The sequence below is a fragment of the Drosophila guanche genome, unplaced genomic scaffold (assembly GCF_900245975.1).
Source record: "Drosophila guanche unplaced genomic scaffold, DGUA_6, whole genome shotgun sequence".
Lineage (NCBI taxonomy): Eukaryota > Metazoa > Arthropoda > Insecta > Diptera > Drosophilidae > Drosophila > Drosophila guanche.
In genome coordinates, this window is record NW_022995768.1 from 330,381 (window position 1) to 349,713 (window position 19,333).

Below are 19,333 nucleotides of genomic sequence, written 5' to 3' on the forward strand. Positions count from 1 at the left end.
ATACAAATATCGATTATTGGGTATAAAAAGTCAGGAAAAGTCGAAAATCCATATCCTGGGTTCTTTAATTTATCGTGTACTAGAAGAGTACTACATTAGGACACGTTTCCGACCACATAAAATCATTAGAGTACATTATGTAAGGTTACTAAGGTTACTAAGTAAAACAACATTTTTTAGCTAGGCCGAAAAAATCATTTTACTGCTAAAGAAAGTGCATTGCCATACATTTTCCAAAAAATGGGAAACTCTTCAGTAAATTTTGAAAAGTTTAGGAAGAGCGGCCCGATTTATTCAGAATGCGTTCAAATCAACAGTGCTTTTAACAACAAGCGTCAATCTTACAGAAAATTATAGGTACCTATCTTCCAAGGCCATTTCTACTCAAACTGACATAGAAATATCATCCAAGATAGTTCGTAGTAGAGGTATAATCAGAAAAGTTAACTTTCTCCGAAAAACAAATTTTTAGAGTAAGCAAACATTTTCCGACTTTCCTGTTGCATGGTCTGGACCAGGTGGTTCATAGAAGTGGAATAATATCTTTTAAAGTAGCGATACACAAAATTTATATTTTTGGTAATGACTCTAGAAGACATTTACGACTCCCCAAAGGCAAAAACTACGACGTCTGCCACACAAAAATAGTTTATGAATGGAGCTGGAATCGAAACTTGGAACTATTACCAAATTTGGGTTTTAAAACCTATTGACTGACATAAAAGCATATGCTAAGAAAACCATACATTTGAAATGGGACTTTCAAAAGGACTACAACCCAAAGAACACCTCAAGACTGTTCAATGCTAGGATTACACATAACAAGGTGATCGCTATGAGTGAGCCAAGTCACTCATAAATTGCCAAGAATAGTGTGAATTTGGCTTTGGCTTCGTAGAATTGCAGTACTTATTATTTTCACCACCCCTTTAAAATGATTTTCAGCTTTAATCGATCACAGAAAACATATTTGAAATGAAAAGTCATATTTTAAACATTTTAATAATACATATTGTAAGGTAGTCTTTTCGAAGGCTGAGGTAGCTCAGCCTCTCCAGGGCCACCTTACAAAGAAATTTGTAAAGTGCCGGGACCCGAGATTGCGGAAATGGAGACGCCGTGTGTGGAAAGGTGGGCGTATGGGGCGGAAAGGGAACCTGATTGACACCGGTCATCCGGTGGTTAGTGGAGACGCCTTCTGGCAGTATAGCCGCCCCTGTCTACTCCGACGCGAGCGCCCCTGGTAGTACCTAGGCAGCACCCGTTTCGGAGGCAGGCACGCGCCGTTTGAGAGCCCGCGGTCTGGCGCGGTAATGACCTGCGACCAGCCCAGCGGAGCCTCCAACGGTGGGCGACCACACTTACCGTCTTGCACTTTGGAAGGGAGGGAAAGGGTTAAATTTACACTGTTACACACGAGCACATTGTTTAGTTTTGTTTCTTTATTCTCATATCTTTATTTCATATTTTTCTTGTCTTTTTCCCTGTCTTACCGCCGTATGTACTTAAATTTCCTAAGTCCCTACCTACGTCGCACCAAACTAAGTTGTACTAGAAAAAGGGTGAGGCCCACAGCCTCGCTTACCCGATCCTCTCGAGCCTATCGGTCTTTTTGTCTCCTCGCCTGGCGCTCGGTGTCTTGAGCCTCTCGTGGGCACGTGGTCTTGAGCCTCTCGTGGGCAACGTTGGGGTTATGGCGCACTTTTTACTCTTTTCACTTTTGTCGCCGCAGCGATCTCGACTGGTCCTCCCGGTGTTCGAAACATTTCTTTTTGAGGCGAGCTCTGCGTGGCGATCGCGAGCCCTTAGCTGCGGTCCCTTGTCCGGGCTGCGCAGCCGTCGCTACCCACGCCGGTGGATTTCTTTGTGTTGGCCGCTCTCGGGCTGCTGCCGGCGCCCTTGCTCTCTCGCTCTGCTTCTGCCGCTCTTCTGCTCTGCTGCTGGCTCTCGGCGTTGCTCTCTGGCTCTGCTTCTGCCGCTCTGATGCTGGCTCTCGTCGTCGTTCTCGTTTCGTTCTGCTGCTCTGCTGCTGGCTCTCGGCGTTGCTCTCTCTGTTCTGTTGGCGGCTCGCGTCGTCGTTCTCTGGCTCTGCTTCTCTGCTCTGCTCTGCTTCTGGCCGCTCTCGGGCTGCTGGCTCACTTCGTCGTTCTCTTTGGCTCTGCTGCTGGCTCACGCCGTCGTTCTCTTTGGCTCTGCTGCTGTTGGTTCGCGTCGCCGTTCTCTTTGGCTCTGCTGCTGTTGGTTACTGTGGGCCGCGAACTTAAATTATGACTTCAGAATTTCACCTTATAATATAACTTAGAAACTAATAATGGAAAATTATAAACTTAATAATAAAGACTTCATGGTACCTCTCCTTAATACCTAATAAAATATAAAACAAGTAACTTTCTTAGTGAAAACTTAACCCTATATATATAACAAAGACTTCATAATTTCCGGCCACTCCAGGGTGAAGCGTCGCCTCCAGGTCCCCTGTTGTTGGCTTGTTCGGACCATTTCAACGAGGCTCCGGGGGATGAGTCGGCGTGGGGTATTCGTCCGCAATTCGGCAGGTGTCTCAACCCACTTTTCCTCCTCCTCAGGGCTTTGACATCAACTTCTGGTCCGAGAAGAGCATGGAGGTCGCTGGTGCCGAACGACAAGTCCAGCTCGTCGGTGTCTTGGGCTGGCGATAGCTCGAGCGAAGCGGATGAAGCAGTCGGTGTTGCTGCTGTTCGCGACGTCGACACCCCTAACTCGTCACTGATGACGGCCACCCGGGCGACTCTCTCCACCTCTTCGTCCTCTGGTTGCAGCCACGAATCCGGTTCCGGGTAGAGGTATCGGTACATGGCGCTCTCTGTGCTCGGGAAAAGCTCCGTGCTGATGTCCTCGGGCGGGTTCGGCCTCGTTTCCCTCGTCGTCGAACCCCTCGAACCGGCGATGATACTGAGGAACCCAGCCCCAGTCGTTTTGGCGTTCGTCTGCCCACTGTCGCCGCGGCTCCTCGATCTCCTCGTCGGCCATGGTCGTACTAAGTGCTGTGGGATATAAACGAGGTTATATCCCTGGGCCTATGGACAGACTATGCTCTACAGGACGAAACTTGAAAATACCCTAACGAAATATTACTACCGCCTTGTGGGCGGCCCCAAATTTACTTGCTAGTCCTGGCTGGTCGTCTGTGTTGCGATCGAGCGGGTGCTCGCCGTCTTCGCTGTCCTGCTGTTCCTCGTCGTCGTGTTGCTGGAAGGCCTTTAGGTCGGCTACCCCGGCGGTGCGCCGTTGTCCAGTGTGTGACGAACTCTGGCTATGTTGTGTGAATCGAATTTGATTACCTTATACGGCCCCTCGTACCGTTGGGCTAACTTGGCGGCCTTGGGCAGCAACCGAAAGCTATCGTGCACAACGAAGTGATCGTGGTTCGACGGTTACCAACCAGAGGTTAGCGCAGCAGCATCCAACATCACCGCCGGGACAAGGCGGCTACGAGCGACACACAACAGGGAACGGCGGACCTTTTGGAGCATGTCGACAAAGCGGGACCAAAGCCCTAGCCATCGCTGATAAGGCCTACCTGGCGTGACTTCCTCGTACAATGCTCCTGGTAGTCTCGGCTCTCGTCCTTGGACCAGGAACGCCGGACTGAATCCTGTTGTGTCGGACACGCTCCTATTGATTGCCAATGCAATCTCCGGTAGCAGGGTGTCCCATGTACTATGCGGTCCCTCGATCCGGTCGCGAAAAGCTTTCTCCAGGTATGTTGCCGTGGCACGGCGCAGAGGTATCAACTCCACCCATTTGGAAAACATATCCAAGAAGACTAGTAACACTGTGTTACCTTGTTTGGATCTCGGCAGTGGTCCAACGAAGTCGGCGCAAATGGTAGCGAAAGGCTCGCTTGCCTGTCGTGTTAGCATCTTCCCTGCTGGCTTGGCTTGTTGCGTCTTGAACTTTTGGCACACAGCACATTTCCTTACGTAGCGAGCGACGTCTCTGAAGATTCCGGGCCAATAATATCTTTGACATACCCTTGTCGTTGTTTTGCGTATTCCCAGGTGTCCCGCGCTTGGTTGGTCGTGGAATTCTTGCAGCAACACACAGAGCTTCCATGGTATGAAATCTTCCTCCAGGGGCCGTTGTCCTACGTTCCTGTACAATTGTCCGTTCTCCAGGGTATAATCGGGGTACTTCTCTGGTCGCTCCAGTGTCACCTGTGTGCGTCGTCGTATCCATGCGCATGTGTTCTGTTCCTCGATGATTATCTGTATGGCCTCGAGTGGCTGTCGTGACAAGGCGTCTGCGACAACGTTCTGTCGTCCTTTTCGGTAGTGAATGTCGAACTGGAACTGTTGGAGCTCCAGGGCCCATCGTGCAATTCGTCCTGTGGGATTTTCGATCGTGTTGAGCCACTTGAGGGCCAAGTGGTCCGTCACGACGTCGAACCTGTATCCTTCCAAATAGCAACGCAGCTTCCTGATGGCCCAGACGATTGCTAAGCATTCCTTCTCGGTGGCGGAGTAATTCTCCTCGGCCCTCGATAGTCTCCGGCTCACATATGCAATGACCCTCTCGCCGTCGGCACTCGGCTGGGTTAGTACTCNTCCTTTCCGGTAGTGAATGTCGAACTGGAACTGTTGGAGTTCCAGGGCCCATCGTGCAATTCGTCCTGTGGGATTTTCGATCGTGTTGAGCCACTTGAGGGCCAAGTGGTCCGTCACGACGTCGAACCTGTATCCTTCCAAATAGCAACGCAGCTTCCTGATGGCCCAGACGATTGCTAAGCATTCCTTCTCGGTGGCGGAGTAATTCTCCTCGGCCCTCGATAGTCTCCGGCTCACATATGCAATGACCCTCTCGCCGTCGGCACTCGGCTGGGTTAGTACTCCTCCTAGTCCGTAGTCGCTGGCGTTAGTCTGGAAAGAGAACTTACTGGTAAAATCCGGACACGCGAGAACTGGTGCCTCGGTCAGTAGTTCCTTGAGTTGTGCGAACGCTTGCTGTTGTGGCATTTCCCACGTCCATTTCTTGCCTTTCCGAAGTAGCTGTGACATCGGTTGTACCACGGCTGCAAAGTTTGGGACAAATCGCCTGTACCAGGAGGCGAGACCCAGGCATCGGCGTAGTTCTCGTACACTGGTTGGAGCTGCGAGCTTTTGGACAGCGGCGATCTTCTCGGGATCGGTGTGAATTCCTTCCTTTCTAACGACGTGCCCCAGGTACACCAACCTGCGCTGGAAGAAGAGGCACTTCTTCCGGTTAAGCCTGAGGTTCGCTTGCCGTAAGCGCCTCAACACTTCTCTGAGATTCCTGACGTGTTCCTCCAATGTGGTTCCAATGATGATGATGTCATCGAGATATGCGAACGCGTGGGGTTCCATATCTGCCCCGATGACGCTGTCGAGTGCCCTCTGGAATGTTGCGGGTGCTGAGTGGAGTCCAAATGGCATAACACGCCATTGGAAAAGACCTCGGCCTGGTACTGTGAACGCGGTGCATTCACGGCTTGCCTTGGCCATGGTATCTGCCAATACCCGCTTTTCAAGTCCAATGTGCTAATATACTTAGCGTTCCGCAATCTCTCCAAGATTGAATTTATCCTCGGCAGGGGGTATGCATCCGGTACCGATCGTGCATTGAGTTGCCGAAAGTCCACACACATGCGGGTTTCTCCAGTTTTCTTGCCCACCAACACAATAGGGGCACTGTGTGGGCTTTTGGACGGCTCGATGCATCCGTCCCGTAGTAACTCGTCTACTTGCGCGTGAATTATCCCTTGCATGGCTGGGATCCAGGCGTCGTCCTGTGTGGTCCTCGTTCTCACTGCTAAGGTGCTAAGGTTGCTTTTCCTTGTCATCGATGGGGGGCCACAGATGATCCCCGGCCACCTCGCGGTTGCAGATGCCGGGATCATCTTGCTTCCTTGTCCTCCCTGGTCGCGTGACGACCGCCTCGCGGATGCAGGCGTCGTCCTTGCTTGACCTCGTCGTCGATGATGACCCGCCGGCCACCTCGCGGTTGCAGGTGCCGGGATCATCTTGATTCCTTGTCCTCCATGGTCGTGTGACGACCGCCTCGCGGATGCAGGCGTCGTCTTTGAGTGTCCCCGTGGTCTCTGTTGATGTGACGACCGCCTCGCGGATGCAGGCGTCGTCCTGGTTTGTCCTCGCTGGTCGGTGGCACTCCGTGGTTACGTGGTTGGCTCTGCTCAAGGGCATGAGCAACCCTCCTACCTGCAGCTTGGCATCTATGGCGGCAAAGAAATCCAATCCGAGTAGCACGTCGTCGAGAGCCGATGGCAGGACCAGCATCAGGAGGCTAGCCCGTGATTGTCCGAGTCGTACCTCTGCTTGAATTGCCCGCGTTAGTTCCATCCTTGTCCCATTTGCCAAAGCTATTGTTGTTCAAACTGTTCGTCTGTTAGCCGGGGTCTCGATGAGTCGTGCCTTCTGCTTGCTGAGGAAACTCCGCGTGGCCCCCGTGTCCAGCGTCGCTATCATCACCTCAGCCTCGATGCTTGCCTCGGCGGCAAGCCTGCCATCTCGCGGACGCTAGTCCCGCTAGTCCCAGGACTCGCTCGTTGGCCCTCTCATCTGTCCTGGGTTTGATGAGGGGCGATGGGCGTTTCCCGTCTCCTTAGCCTGGCAGCAGTCGATGGTCCTCACTCCTCGGCGGCCACAGTTCCAGCAGAATAGTGTCCGAGTTCCACGGCATTCCCTGGCAAAGTGTCCAAGTACTCCGCAGTTCCGGCAGTTCGAGTTCCTGAGCTTCCGAGTAACCAGCGCGGTTCATCATTAGGCAAATGTCCACTAGATACTGCTTTTATCCCTCGTTTTCCCTCTGGTATCGCATCCTGATCTCGTCCTCCAGTCTCTGAAAGTACCGCGGGGGTAGGAAGAAATCCAAAAACTCCCGGCGAAACACGTTCCATGGCTCTCCCTGTAGATGACTCGTGCGGAACCAGTCCTCGGCAGTACCTTTTCAAAGTTCCGGTACTCCTTGGGCCAAACTGCTGGTGTCCACTCGGTGTGATACGGCTCGTTCCTCCAACCGCTCGATGAATCGCAAGGGATCGCTGACGCCGTCAAAAGTGACTCCCCAGCGTTGCATGCGCTCCACGCCCCTAGCTCCGGAGACGTCGCATTGATTTGGTAGCATCACCCTCTCGTTGGTTCGCGACACGAACTGCTGCTGTCCGGGCACCGGTATGCTTACGTAATGCATCCCCGGTCTGGTTGGTTCTTCTTGGGGAATTTCCTTCGCTTGGGGTCCATTTCCACTCGTAGTAGGCGAGAGGCTCCGAGATCGCTGCTGTGTTTCTGGCTTGGTGTCTGGAGTCCGTGCTCGTCCAAAGGTGTCTTCAAGTTCCTCTAGGCGGGCCTGGATGGAAGCCGAGTGTCCCCCACGGTTCACAAAGGCAGACATGCGGCCTCGGAGTTCCTCCACGGGGCCTTCTCGTTCGAGTCTGAATTCCTTGGCGAATGCCTCCAGTTCCGCCTTGCGCCGGTACGAGATCCATCCGACTCCTACCATGCTGCTATGTGGAGTCTGCTCCCGTGTCCTGGGTCCTGTGCCTTGATTCCGGTGTCGCTTGTGTCCTTGTTGTATTCCAGCTGTGTCCTGTGCTATGCCTGTGCAATGTATCCTTGGTATCCTGTGGGCTGTCCTTGTTCCTAGTATCCTTGTTGTATCGAAGTGTTATCCTGTGCGATGTCCTTGGTTCTAGTATCCTGTGCGATGTCCTTGTTGTATACCCGTAGTATCCCTGGTAAATCCTTTTGTTTTCACTTGGTCAGAATGTTTATGATTAGGAACGATGTGCACTGCTCAATGACTCTGGGTCGACTGTCCTCTTTTATGCTCTGCTAGCTTAATTTATGGGGGATTCATTTGCGGCCGAACAATCGTGACGGAGAGTTCACGAGCGCTGCTTGGCCCGCCTCTCTCTCTTCCGACCTTCGTAGATGCGATCACCCAAAAAAATATAACCTCTTTTCTGTGCGATCTCTCTGCTCCTCGTAGCTCCGAAATGTTTACTTTGTCTGCCCTGTGGGCCCTGAGAACCTCGTGTGTGCGCACTCCCGCTTGCCTCTCACTGGCACGTATAAGTTCCTTGAAAACTGGGCATTTTCCCGTACAGTGTGTAAACCGGAAACAACAAAACCTTGACCAATGATTTTCCAACTGTTCCCGTGTGCTTTTGGGTGTCCCAGTGTCCGTAAAACTGGGCAATTGGCAAAAGTGCCGAAACGCGTGCAAAATAAACCCCTGGCCAATTACTTTCAAACTGTGCATGTGTGGTTTTGGGTGCCCCAGTGTACGTGAAACTGTGCAATTGGCAAAAGTGCTGAAACGCGTGCAAAAGAAACCCCTGGCCAATTACTTTAAAACTGTGCATGTGTGGTTTTTGGTGCCCCAGTGTCCGTGAAACTGTGCCCACGTGAAGGTGTTTGTGAAAATGCACTCGTGTGCATGCAGTCCGGCCTATGTTAAGGGAAACCTAAATTTCAAAAACAAATGAAACGCACCCCCCCCCCCCCCTGTGTGCAAAAGCGCAGAACTACATTTGCCATGGATGTATACGGACTCGGTCGCGCAAAGCGACGCATCATTTGTTGTCGTCTGTTGGATTGCCGCAATCCGCGCGCATATATTCATGTAAACATACATGTATGTATACGCGTGGCGCGCCGGTGCGATACGACTGCGGGACAGCCTATTGCCGAATGACGGCAATACGCGCATGGGGACGTCTTAGGGGCTACTGAACCTTCCTCCTGAAATACCCTAACCTCTCCTCACTCTAGCTCTTTACTCTATTTCCGCGCCCCCGTCCGAAAAATCTAGCGAAAAAAATGCTAACAATCCCGGAGTCCCTGCTCGGGCGCCATCTATAAGGTAGTCTTTTCGAAGGCTGAGGTAGCTCAGCCTCTCCAGGGCCACCTTACAAAGAAATTTGTAAAGTGCCGGGACCCGAGATTGCGGAAATGGAGACGCCGTGTGTGGAAAGGTGGGCTTATGGGGCGGAAAGGGAACCTGATTGACACCGGTCATCCGGTGGTTAGTGGAGACGCCTTCTGGCAGTGTAGCCGCCCCTGTCTGCTCCGACGCGAGCGCCCCTGGTAGTACCTAGGCAGCACCCGTTTCGGAGGCAGGCACGCGCCGTTTGAGAGCCCGCGGTCTGGCGCGGTAGTGACCTGCGGAGCCTCCAACGGTGGGCGACCACACTTATCGTCTTGCACTTTGGGAGGGGGAAAGGGTTAAATTTACACTGTTACACACGAGCACATTGTTTAGTTTTGTTTCTTTATTCTGGTATCTTTATTTCATATTTTTTTCCTTGTCTTTTCCCTGTCTTACCGCCGTATGTACTTAAATTTCCTATGTCCCTACCTACGTCGCACCAAACTAAGTCGTACTAGAAAAAGGGTGGGGCTCACCCAGCCTCGCTTACCCGATCCTCTCGAGCCTATCGGTCTTTTTGTCTCCTCGCCTGGCGCTCGGTCTTGAGCCTCTCGTGGGCAACGTTGGGGTTATGGCGCACTTTTTACTCTTTTCACTTTTGTCGCCGCAGCGATCTCGACTGGTCCTCCCGGTGCTCGAAACATTTCTCCTCGAGGCGAGTTCTGCGTGGCGATCGCGAGCCCTTAGCTGCGGTCCCTTGTCCGGGCTGCGCAGCCGTCGCTACCCACGCCGGTGGACTTCTTAGTGTTGGCAGCTCTCGGGCTGCTGCCGGCGCCCTTGCTCTCTCGCTCTGCTTCTCTGCTGCTGGCTCTCGGCGTTGATCTCTGGCTCTGCTTCTGCCGCTCTGCTGCTGGCTCTCGTCGTCGTTCTCTTTGGCTCTGCTGCTGGCTCACGTCGTCGTTCTCTTTGGCTTTGCTGCTGTTGGTTCGCGTCGCCGTTCTCTTTGGCTCTGCTGCTGTTGGTTACTGTGGGCCGCGAACTTAAATTATGACTTCAGAATTTCACCTTATAATATAACTTAGAAACTAATAATGGAAAATTATAAACTTAATAATAAAGACTTCATAGTACCTCTCCTTAATACCTAATAAAATATAAAACAAATAACTTTCTTAGTGAAAACTTAACCCTATATATATAACAAAGACTTCATAATTATAACTACTTACATACTACAAAATTATGCGTCGTCACAATATACTAATAAACATTTTAACAGGTTAGAATGCCATAAACGAGTCGGATTTTTCATTTGCATTTAGCAAAAAAGTTGTAGGAGTCATGAAAGAAAGTTCTTAAGCGTGTACTTATTTTTGTGGACAGTAGTGTACATGTAAATATGAACACACTGACCGGGTACAAAAATTGTGACGCGTTCCAGCGTTCTCCTCACTTGCAACATCTCTGCAAATCACTTATATCTCCAGCTCAGCACGGATTTATACGGCGACGATCAACAACCACTAATCTTTTAGAGTTCACCTCCTTTGTCATTAAAGGATTCCAAGGTAACTTGCAGACGGATGTTATTTACACTGACTTCAGTAAGGCATTCGTTTCTGTAAACAATTTTCTTCTTGCACAAAAGCTCGACCTTCTAGAGTTTCCGCCCAATCTGTTGAAATGGATTTCTAGCTACCTGTGTTCTAGGTCTCAAAGGGTCCTTTTCAAAACTTCTTATTTTTACCTGTTATGGTTACTTCTGGAGTACCACAGGGTAGCCATTTAGGCCCCTTACTTTTCACACTCTTTACTTATCGAAGACCATGAAGAAGTGAGCTTTAATTTAAAAAGGGCAGAAAATGCGGTTGGAGCTTGATAAACTGTATGGATACACATGACCAGAGTAGCATTCCTGAAAATAATTTGTTTGAAACAATTGTGCAAAAAGATCGGCAATTGCCGATCAAAGATCATTGTTTGCCGACGTATTCAGAAATGATAGGGAGGATGAAGTGCGGACTTTCTACGCTTACTGTTTACAACGCTTTTAAACAGATAAAACTGTTCAGGGTTCTATGAAAAGCGTATCCTGCTTCGAAGTAGGTAGTTCCTATAGCATTGAGCATTAAGAACAGTGGAACTGGACCGAGCTATTAAATAACTAGAAAGAGAAGAGATTATTTTTAATCAAGACTTTTTCTTGATTTTAGGTTCTTAAGACTGGATAGCTCTTTGGTGAACCAAGAAGGCTTCTTATATCTAATCGGAAACAAGAGTGGGACACACTCGAAAATTGTGCTAAAAACACTTTAAAAAATGTTTGTGCCTTCAATAAAGTCAGAGCTTGAGCTTAATAAACTCGACTTTACAAAAGCAACGGACGTCCTAAACATACCGGCACTTCGAAAGTAGGATGATAGCAGTCTTCAGGAATAGTGAGCGGAAGCGCTCGTGTTAGCAACGCAACGGTCGGATCCGAGACAAAGCACATATCAATCAATCACTAAAGGAATGTTTCACATGGTTCACTTAAGACAGGGACAGTTCTAATAAGCCTACAATAAAATCATATCCTGACATGGGCACAAGGTTGTTTGACTCGTTAACCGAAGACCAGGTTGAAATCCCCAAGAACTATTAAATGGTCTTTATCAGATAGACAGGAAAAAACAGTTTTTAAGGCGGACAAGTGCTGCTCGTATATTAATACATCCGAAGTTGGTGTAATATACGAGCAAGTGACATAAATAGACTGGCCGGGAAGAATCAGTCTAACACAGAGGAATTCCAGGTCTTGTGAGACCTAAACTATGAAAAGTTCCGACGTAAAGTAAGAGTTTACTGCAATCAGAGCCCCTCCTCCACGTCGAGACGAACGATCATTCCTATAAATTGTGTACCGATCTACCAAAACTTCGGAACTAAGAATGTCCGGCTTTAACCAGGTTTCGGTAAACACAATAACATGGGATGAAAATGTGAAACTATCCAAAAAAAGAGTGCTCAGCTTACTACGTAAGCCGCGAGCATTTTGATAGGCTACAAAGAGGGATGATAGTTTTTTGACTGCAAGGAATTGCAGTGGGAAGAGGTGGATGGAGCAGAGGAGGAAAGACCAGTTTCCTCACTACTAGGAAGAGTTATAGGGGGCCTATTTTTCTTCTTAGCCTTAAACTCTTTCAGAACCAGGTGCTCTGGCCAAAATTTGGAAGAGCAAATGGTCTCGAAATGAGTTGGAGACACGCTAATCTTGAAAGAGGATATCTCGCTGGCATAAGAGAAATTAAACTTCTCCACCTTTAAGCTAACGGCTTAAATATAATTATAATAATAATTTAATGAATGAATAGAAAACATTTTTTTTGTAATTATACCCTGAACCAAAGGATAGTATCCATTTCTTGGCTGGCTATGTCACTCTCCATGTATTTTCTCTTAATGATTATCGCATCCGATCGCTCGTTTCCCCGCTTAGTACTACCTCGTTGATCCAAAAAATCAAAAAATTAGCCCGAGTCATGACTATGGGTGTCCACTTCTACGTCGATGTTACGGGTGTCTTTGTTACACAAATTCGTCAATTCGTTCTCCAAAAAAGATGCTGCTTAAACCGCATTGGATCCGTGCTGAAATCCATCTTTTTTGAAACGAGGATTCAATATTGTAGCCATCCTTGTCACTGTTCGATGTTCATATATAGATAAACGTTTTGAAATTGACTCCAATAAAGTATTTTTCATAGTTTCTCCTACAGCAGTTTGTAAAAAAACTCTCTGAAATTTTCGAAAAAGTTGTATTATGAACAAAATCGTAACGTATTTACTTCCAGATATGTGTTTCTAATAAACGCTCTATCATGAAGTAGAAGCTGTTCTGGCTATAATAATGAACACATCTGATCCCAATTCTCTGATCTAATAGATATGGTAATTCCCTACGGAATGGCGTTTTTAGTTTTCTTTTATCTTATAAATTGTAGTTTTTAAAACTATCGTGATTCTATCGACCACTATCGATAGTGAGCTAGGTCGATAGTGTCCAACCATCGATAGTACCGATAGTGCCATCGATAGTTCTCCACCTCTAGTGTTTAGGTGCATTCATTCGGCATCGTTTAGGGGTTGCTGATTAAAATCTATGAGCTAAACCCTAAGAAAATTGAAACAGTAAAAAATAATACCTTTTTGAGGGTTTTACGCACAACTGTCAGAGTATTTCTGCCTATAGTACTAAAAAATCTCGTAAAATTAAAAAAAATCTTAAATTGTGTCAAGGGTTTGAGGAATGGAGGGTTTGGAGGGTTAGTCCCCGAATTTTAGCTCTGCTGACTCTCCATAGACTTTGATGAGCAATGACTTACGACGACGCCAAATTAACGCACCTGTACACAAAACAATTATTGACACCGAATATAGTTTTTTTTTTTAACTTTTACAGAGTTTTTAAAGTCAAAATACAAATACAGCACACAAATAATAACAAGCTTGCCAGACGGCAAGCTTAACCCGCACAGTGTACACATTAAATATGCATTTATAAGCTTTTTAGAATGACAAAGTTAATTGAATTGAGTTGAGTACTCTCAGAGCAGCTTAAAATATATCAGAAAACCAATCAACAAAGCCAAAAAATTAAAATTTCCATCTTCTCTCTACAGAAACACATGCACACACAAAACATTCTCAAAAATTGAAGGACACAAGAGAAACAAGCGCAAAACGGTGTATGGTACCTTTTTCAGGCCTAGGTTACACTCAGTCCAGTCCAGGGTCCTTCAAAAGAAACTTAATAGATTTCTAGAAAACTTTTAGGAATGTTAGGTTTTGGCCCTAGATTTAGCTGGGTTTTGGCAGTTCCGACGCTTTCTTTCAATTTATCTTTATTATACCCGGTACTCGAAGAGTAAACAGGATATATTGTATTTGTGCACAAAGTGAATGTATGTAACGCAGAGAAGGAAACGTTTCCGACCCCACAAAGTACATATATTCTTGATCAGCATCAATAGGCGAGTCGATATAGCCATGTCTGTTTGTCCGTCTTATTTGTTCGCTAGTTCTCAGAGACTATAAGAGCTAGAGTCACACAATTTTGGCTCCAGACTGCTGTATGCTCACACTGAAACCAGTGTATTTTAAAAACTATCTCCGCCAGCTTCGGCCCCCGCAAATCGCGAAGCGCCATTCGGTAAGGCAGAACCATATCTATCAGATCATCGATGGGGTCAGATTGTATCATTATTATAGCCAGAATGAAGAAATTTGCAGTGGCAAAACCCACCCGGCCCAGCAGCTTATTTTAATTTTTTGCACATTCTCTCATTCACACTCTGCTTCTGCTGTGTGCGGCCACTGCCTCTGGCGCGAGTCTGTAGTGTGTGGGTCTAGGGAAGGGGAGCGAGCTGAAGTGGTGTTGGTGTGAGAAGTAATTTAGATGTAGATGCCAGATGTAGAAAAGGTTTAAGATTTAAGATTTAGAATTTAAAATTTAAAAAAACCGCTAAGGTACATATGTACTACTGAGTACCGGGTATAAAAGTTGTGACGCGTAGGAAGCGTCTAACACGTCCTTTCTCGTTTTGTATGTTTTTAAATTTATACTAAGTTGGGTTTAGCTCGGATACTTGGTTCGAGCGGTTGGCGTGTAGGTTAGACTCTCGATTTTTCTATTATTAGCAAGGAGTGGGTGGCGTTTTTGACGGTGCTTGACTGCCCGGTTATGGGAGGCGTACTAGTTGGTGTTTGATCTTGCGGGGGATTGGTATTCCAAGGGGCATAGGTTGCTGAGCTAGCAGGGCATTACAATAGTTGGGAATATGTATAATTTGCTTAGCGTCTGTCCTATTTATTATAACTGCTTCGTAAATTTTGCACCTATATAGTGTCTTATTTAAGTAAAGTGCAAATGCAATAGCTAAGCTAGCGTAGCTTTGCGGAAGTGGGCGAATTGTTTCTGTAGCTGACAAGTAAAATGTTCTGTGTTTATGGTTCGAAATGTCGAGAGGTGATCAACACAGAATTTGGTCATTCCTTTTATGCATGCCTTGCCGTTTTGTTTTGAAAACAGAGAGAGAGGCATTTAGCTTATGGGTAATAATTATTCTTAAGTTGTGTGGTAAGTGTACTTAGTTTATAGACTCATGGCTAAGATGGTGTATGTGAAGATCCAAGGAAAAATGTTTGGTTTTAACGGCTAGGAAAGATCAATAGATGAAGAAAATATTAATATTTTATTAATCCTAAATTCTTGGTACTCATTTTCTCAATTTATAAGGAGATAAAAGACATATTTTTTAAATGCCTATAATACCGGAACGAACTCATCCAATAATGGGGGCTTCTCAATGTATTGCTGTCCTCCAAGCTCCATATCCAGATATCAGTTTGCAAAAAAAAACAAAACAGTGTACCCAGAGAGCACGTACTTTGCCCACTTTGGTCATATTGGGCATAGAGCTAAATATATGGCACTTCTGTGGCAAAAAACTGTAGTACTGGGCTTAAGCCAAGAATTTACCATTAAATTGAGAAAATTTAATTGTTCGACCCCGAAGCTTAAAAGCTGAAATAAATTTAGTTTATTACAAAAGTATTTTCAAACGAATGTTGTTAATTTTAAATTGTATAAGAACGATATTACTTTTCTTTAGTTTTTCTTTAACATTTTAATACATTTTTCTCATTTTATTAATACAACAAAAGACATACGGCAAAACTTTTAATACTAATATTCCTTCATTAAATTGACATAATATGTGATCTCACTACACAACGCTTAGCTCAAACTGCAAAATAATAAATAAATAATGCAAACTTTAGCCGTAGCAACCTTGCCTTCTTCACTGAAACTACATAACAAATGCAGCTACAGCTTAATTCAAATATAGATAGAAACTGTACTCAAAGTACACTAAAAATCGAGTTAGTAGTTTTAACAAATATATGTCTATGAGTAAATCCACTTCGAGATAATCCCCCTTCTAATGTTCATTGCTAATGCAGGCATTATTAATCCATTAGGAATTAGGAAGTAGGAAAGGCAACTCTGAGGAAAAATCAGTGTCTAAAATCAACCAAGCCGAGCAATGCAAATGCACTTGCTATTCGCCATTTGCCTATTAATTCGGTATGCAAACATCCGCCTACATATATGTCTCCCGATATTCGTTGCCAGTCTGTTTATTATGCTCCTCCGCCCACATAATTTTCAGGGCGGATTTGTTTAGGGTTTTAGCCAGCAGCAGTATATTGAAAGCTGTTGAGAGCCATACATCATGTGTCGTCATCGTTTCCACAGAAAGCAAGGGGGAAAAAAGGGAAAACCATGAAAAAATTACCATAAATGGCGCTGATTTATTTTCTTTGGTAGGCGCATCGAGATTGAGCGCTTGACCTCGTGGGCGTGCCTAAAATACAAGCAGTGCCAAAATTTCAATTCCTGGCGAAACACCCACCCAAGTACTACCCCTAAATATTATATACACACAGATATTCCATAGATATATAATCAAAAAACTTAATAATGCTCTCGAAACTGAAGTAGAACTTTTGCGGTTGCTTGCGTGATATTTCGTGCCAAGAGTTTTCTAGTTAGTTTTTTTTTTTTTTATAAAACCGTGATGGCGAAGCCTGCTGCGGCAAAGGCCAAGTCGAGCCCTGCAAAGCCAAAGCCAAAAGCGAGTTATGGCTGGGTTTGGCTCGAGCATGGCACTCCTGTTATTGTGCCAGCAGTCTATCTGCTGATGTCCATGAAAGTGGCATGCAAGCGGGAAATGACAATGCCACAAGCTTGGAAGACACGACACTCAAAACAGTGGGTCAAAGTTATTAGTAAATAGTAAGGCAATCCAATAATTTTTGTGGTAAATATGTACAGTTAAATGGTATACCCGAAAGATTACGTATCTAGCATTCATTCGTGTGTCATTTTTCTGGAAGTTTCTTCAGCTTTCTAGTGCAAATGTAGGAGAATATACTAATTCTTAGACGGCCTTGCAGCTTTAATAAAAAGTACACAGAGTAGAGATCAACGTGACCTTATCTTAAAATATATTGCCAGCACAATATGTATATGTAAATATGTATTATTGAGTATTCATTAGCTGCAAAGATCTACAACCACACTCCCCTAGAATACTTTCTTAGCCTCAGAAGTCTCTACAGTAAAGACTGCCACTCCAGAATAATTTATGTTTCTGTAGTACGTTCGAGTTTGTATTCAAATTCGCTTTAAAGCCCCTTTGCCTCATCAACAATGCAAATATTCAAACCACTGTTGACAATTCCAGTTAGTCGTGATATGTAGGCGGAGGAACAATGTTTGCAGATTGGAGTAGGAGGACGGCCTGGCGTGCGTTCTTGTTTAGTTTTAGTTTTTAGTTCGAGTGGCATTGCATGATTGCAAGCAAATGTTTTGGGTTAGGAAAGGCTGAGCCAAGCCTTGTTCTTGCTTCAATTCGTCGGCTGCTGCCACTGCTGCTTCTGCCACTACCACTACTGCCACTGCTTGTCATTGCTATTTAAAAACTCACGTCCTGAAAGGCCACACACAACTCAGAGTTCCTGGGTTACCTCCTGTTCCAGGAACTGGCCCAATTAGGCAAATTAATAAACAGACAATACTTGGCAATGGCTTTTGCCAGAAAATTTGCATATCCCATTTAGTGCAGTGACCCCATTTTAGCCTATATGGTGCTAAATCAATTCCATCTTAAAAATAGCTGTCCCGTCGGAAATGGAAGTAAAACCCACCAGAACCCCAGGAGCCTAACCTTACCCTAGTCTTAGCCTTACCCTACCCTATCATTTTTTTTGCCAAACATTTCGCAAGCAACTCGCTCAACCATTCTCGCTCGTCTCTCTATCTCTTTTCTTTCTCTGAGAGCAAATAAATTGGAAATGAAAAATGTAAATAGAGTGAAAACAGTTTTCAGCAAAAAACTGTTTGACTTTTCGCTTATAAAGATTGAAGGGATGTTGAAATTTGTCAGTGTAAAGGGAAGAAAAACACGGAAGGGAATTCAGTTGGCAAAAGAAATTTAATTGGCTCTGTTTATGGGACTACTTTCAGGGCCTTGTGATTTAATAGGACAACATACGAGTAGTTGGGACAGCAACCGTTCCAAATCCCATTTCACTTAGCAGCTAAAACTCAATTCAGCTTAAGATTTGCCAAGTGCAAAGTAAACGAACAAACAGCCAGAACTAGCATTCAATCCATTTGCCTGCAAAGTGATAATTTTTTTTTTTGGTAATAAACCACCTGCCTGCACTTGCAAGTGCGCGTATAACTTGATACGCGCTTTTGATTTGCGGCCACAGAGCTCGGCCAACGAGTTGTACTTCCGGCTGTTACCGGCTCCCCCACGCACTCATCCGATCTCTATCTCTACCTCTCCTTTCAGCCAATAATGTCTCATTAGCGACTTAGCGGAAACCCTAACCGAAAACCACAAAACAAACAACAAAAAATAAAGGGGAAACGCCGAAAGGGCTTAACAGCATCGTCAGAGAAAACGGAAGCATGCGAAACCATACAAAAAAGAGCACAAAGAAATGGAACAATCACCGATTTTTCTGAGGAACTTAGCCAGTGAATTGAAGCATCATGAGTGCGTTCTGTGTCAACTAACAGAACAGCTCTAAATGCGCTTCGATCTTAACCCATAAAACATAATTAAAAAGAGTTAATTAAGCAAAGACTTGGAGAGAAACAAACCACGTTAAAGTCAAATCTGAATTGGAAGTACAACAGAAACCACCATGGCATCACCACCAGAAAGCCCCATCGAGGAGGTGGTCTATGAGTTGGAACAAACACGCGTGCCTAAGCCCATTCCCGTTGCACTCGAGGATTTGTGCCGCCAAACAAAGTTCAGCAAACAGGAAATTCGCGTCATGTACAGAGGATTCAAAACGGTAAGAAAATGTTTTACAATTATTATTTATTTTTCCACTATTAATATCTGTTTAAGTTAGTTTAAAATTGCTAACAATTTTCGGCAGATTGAGACATACAAATAGACAGTTATATAACGATAACCATTAATAACTTGTTAGCAGATTTTCAGCTCTGATTTCCTTCTCTGATTAACTCATTCGCCAAATCCCAAAAGGAAAATCCTTTAGAGTGTAACAATTTAACAGATCAGAAGGGCCGAACAGACTTACCCAGCAGAACAGCGTGCAAAGTAGTGTGCCATAAATGGCAGCACATTTTAAGACACACGCGTTTTGGGTTTCATAGTAAATACATTTTCCTAGCCCCTCTTTTTGTATGGTAGCTGCCGTGTGCAGCATTTCCGCGTTCATTTGAACACACATTTTTTAAAGATACATGTTTTATTTGTTTCAACAGCAGATGAGCATTGGATCAAGCAAATGGATAGAGTTTGACTTTACTTGCACTTCACTCTCGTTACTCATACTGATACTTTGTCTTATTG

The 19,333-nt window shown here is 45.6% G+C and overlaps 1 protein-coding gene across 2 annotated transcripts in view; it reads left to right on the forward strand.

Moving 5' to 3' along the window:
• The window catches only part of LOC117591203 (Kv channel-interacting protein 1), a 31,220-nt gene that overhangs the window by 8,856 nt on the left and 3,031 nt on the right, over positions 1–19,333 (forward strand). For both annotated transcript variants that reach the window (XM_034284343.1, XM_034284342.1), the window contains one exon: positions 18,293–18,806. In XM_034284343.1, coding sequence (XP_034140234.1) covers positions 18,651–18,806 — 156 coding nt within the window. In that variant the 5' untranslated portion in view covers positions 18,293–18,650. The remainder of the gene's footprint in view (positions 1–18,292; positions 18,807–19,333) is intronic.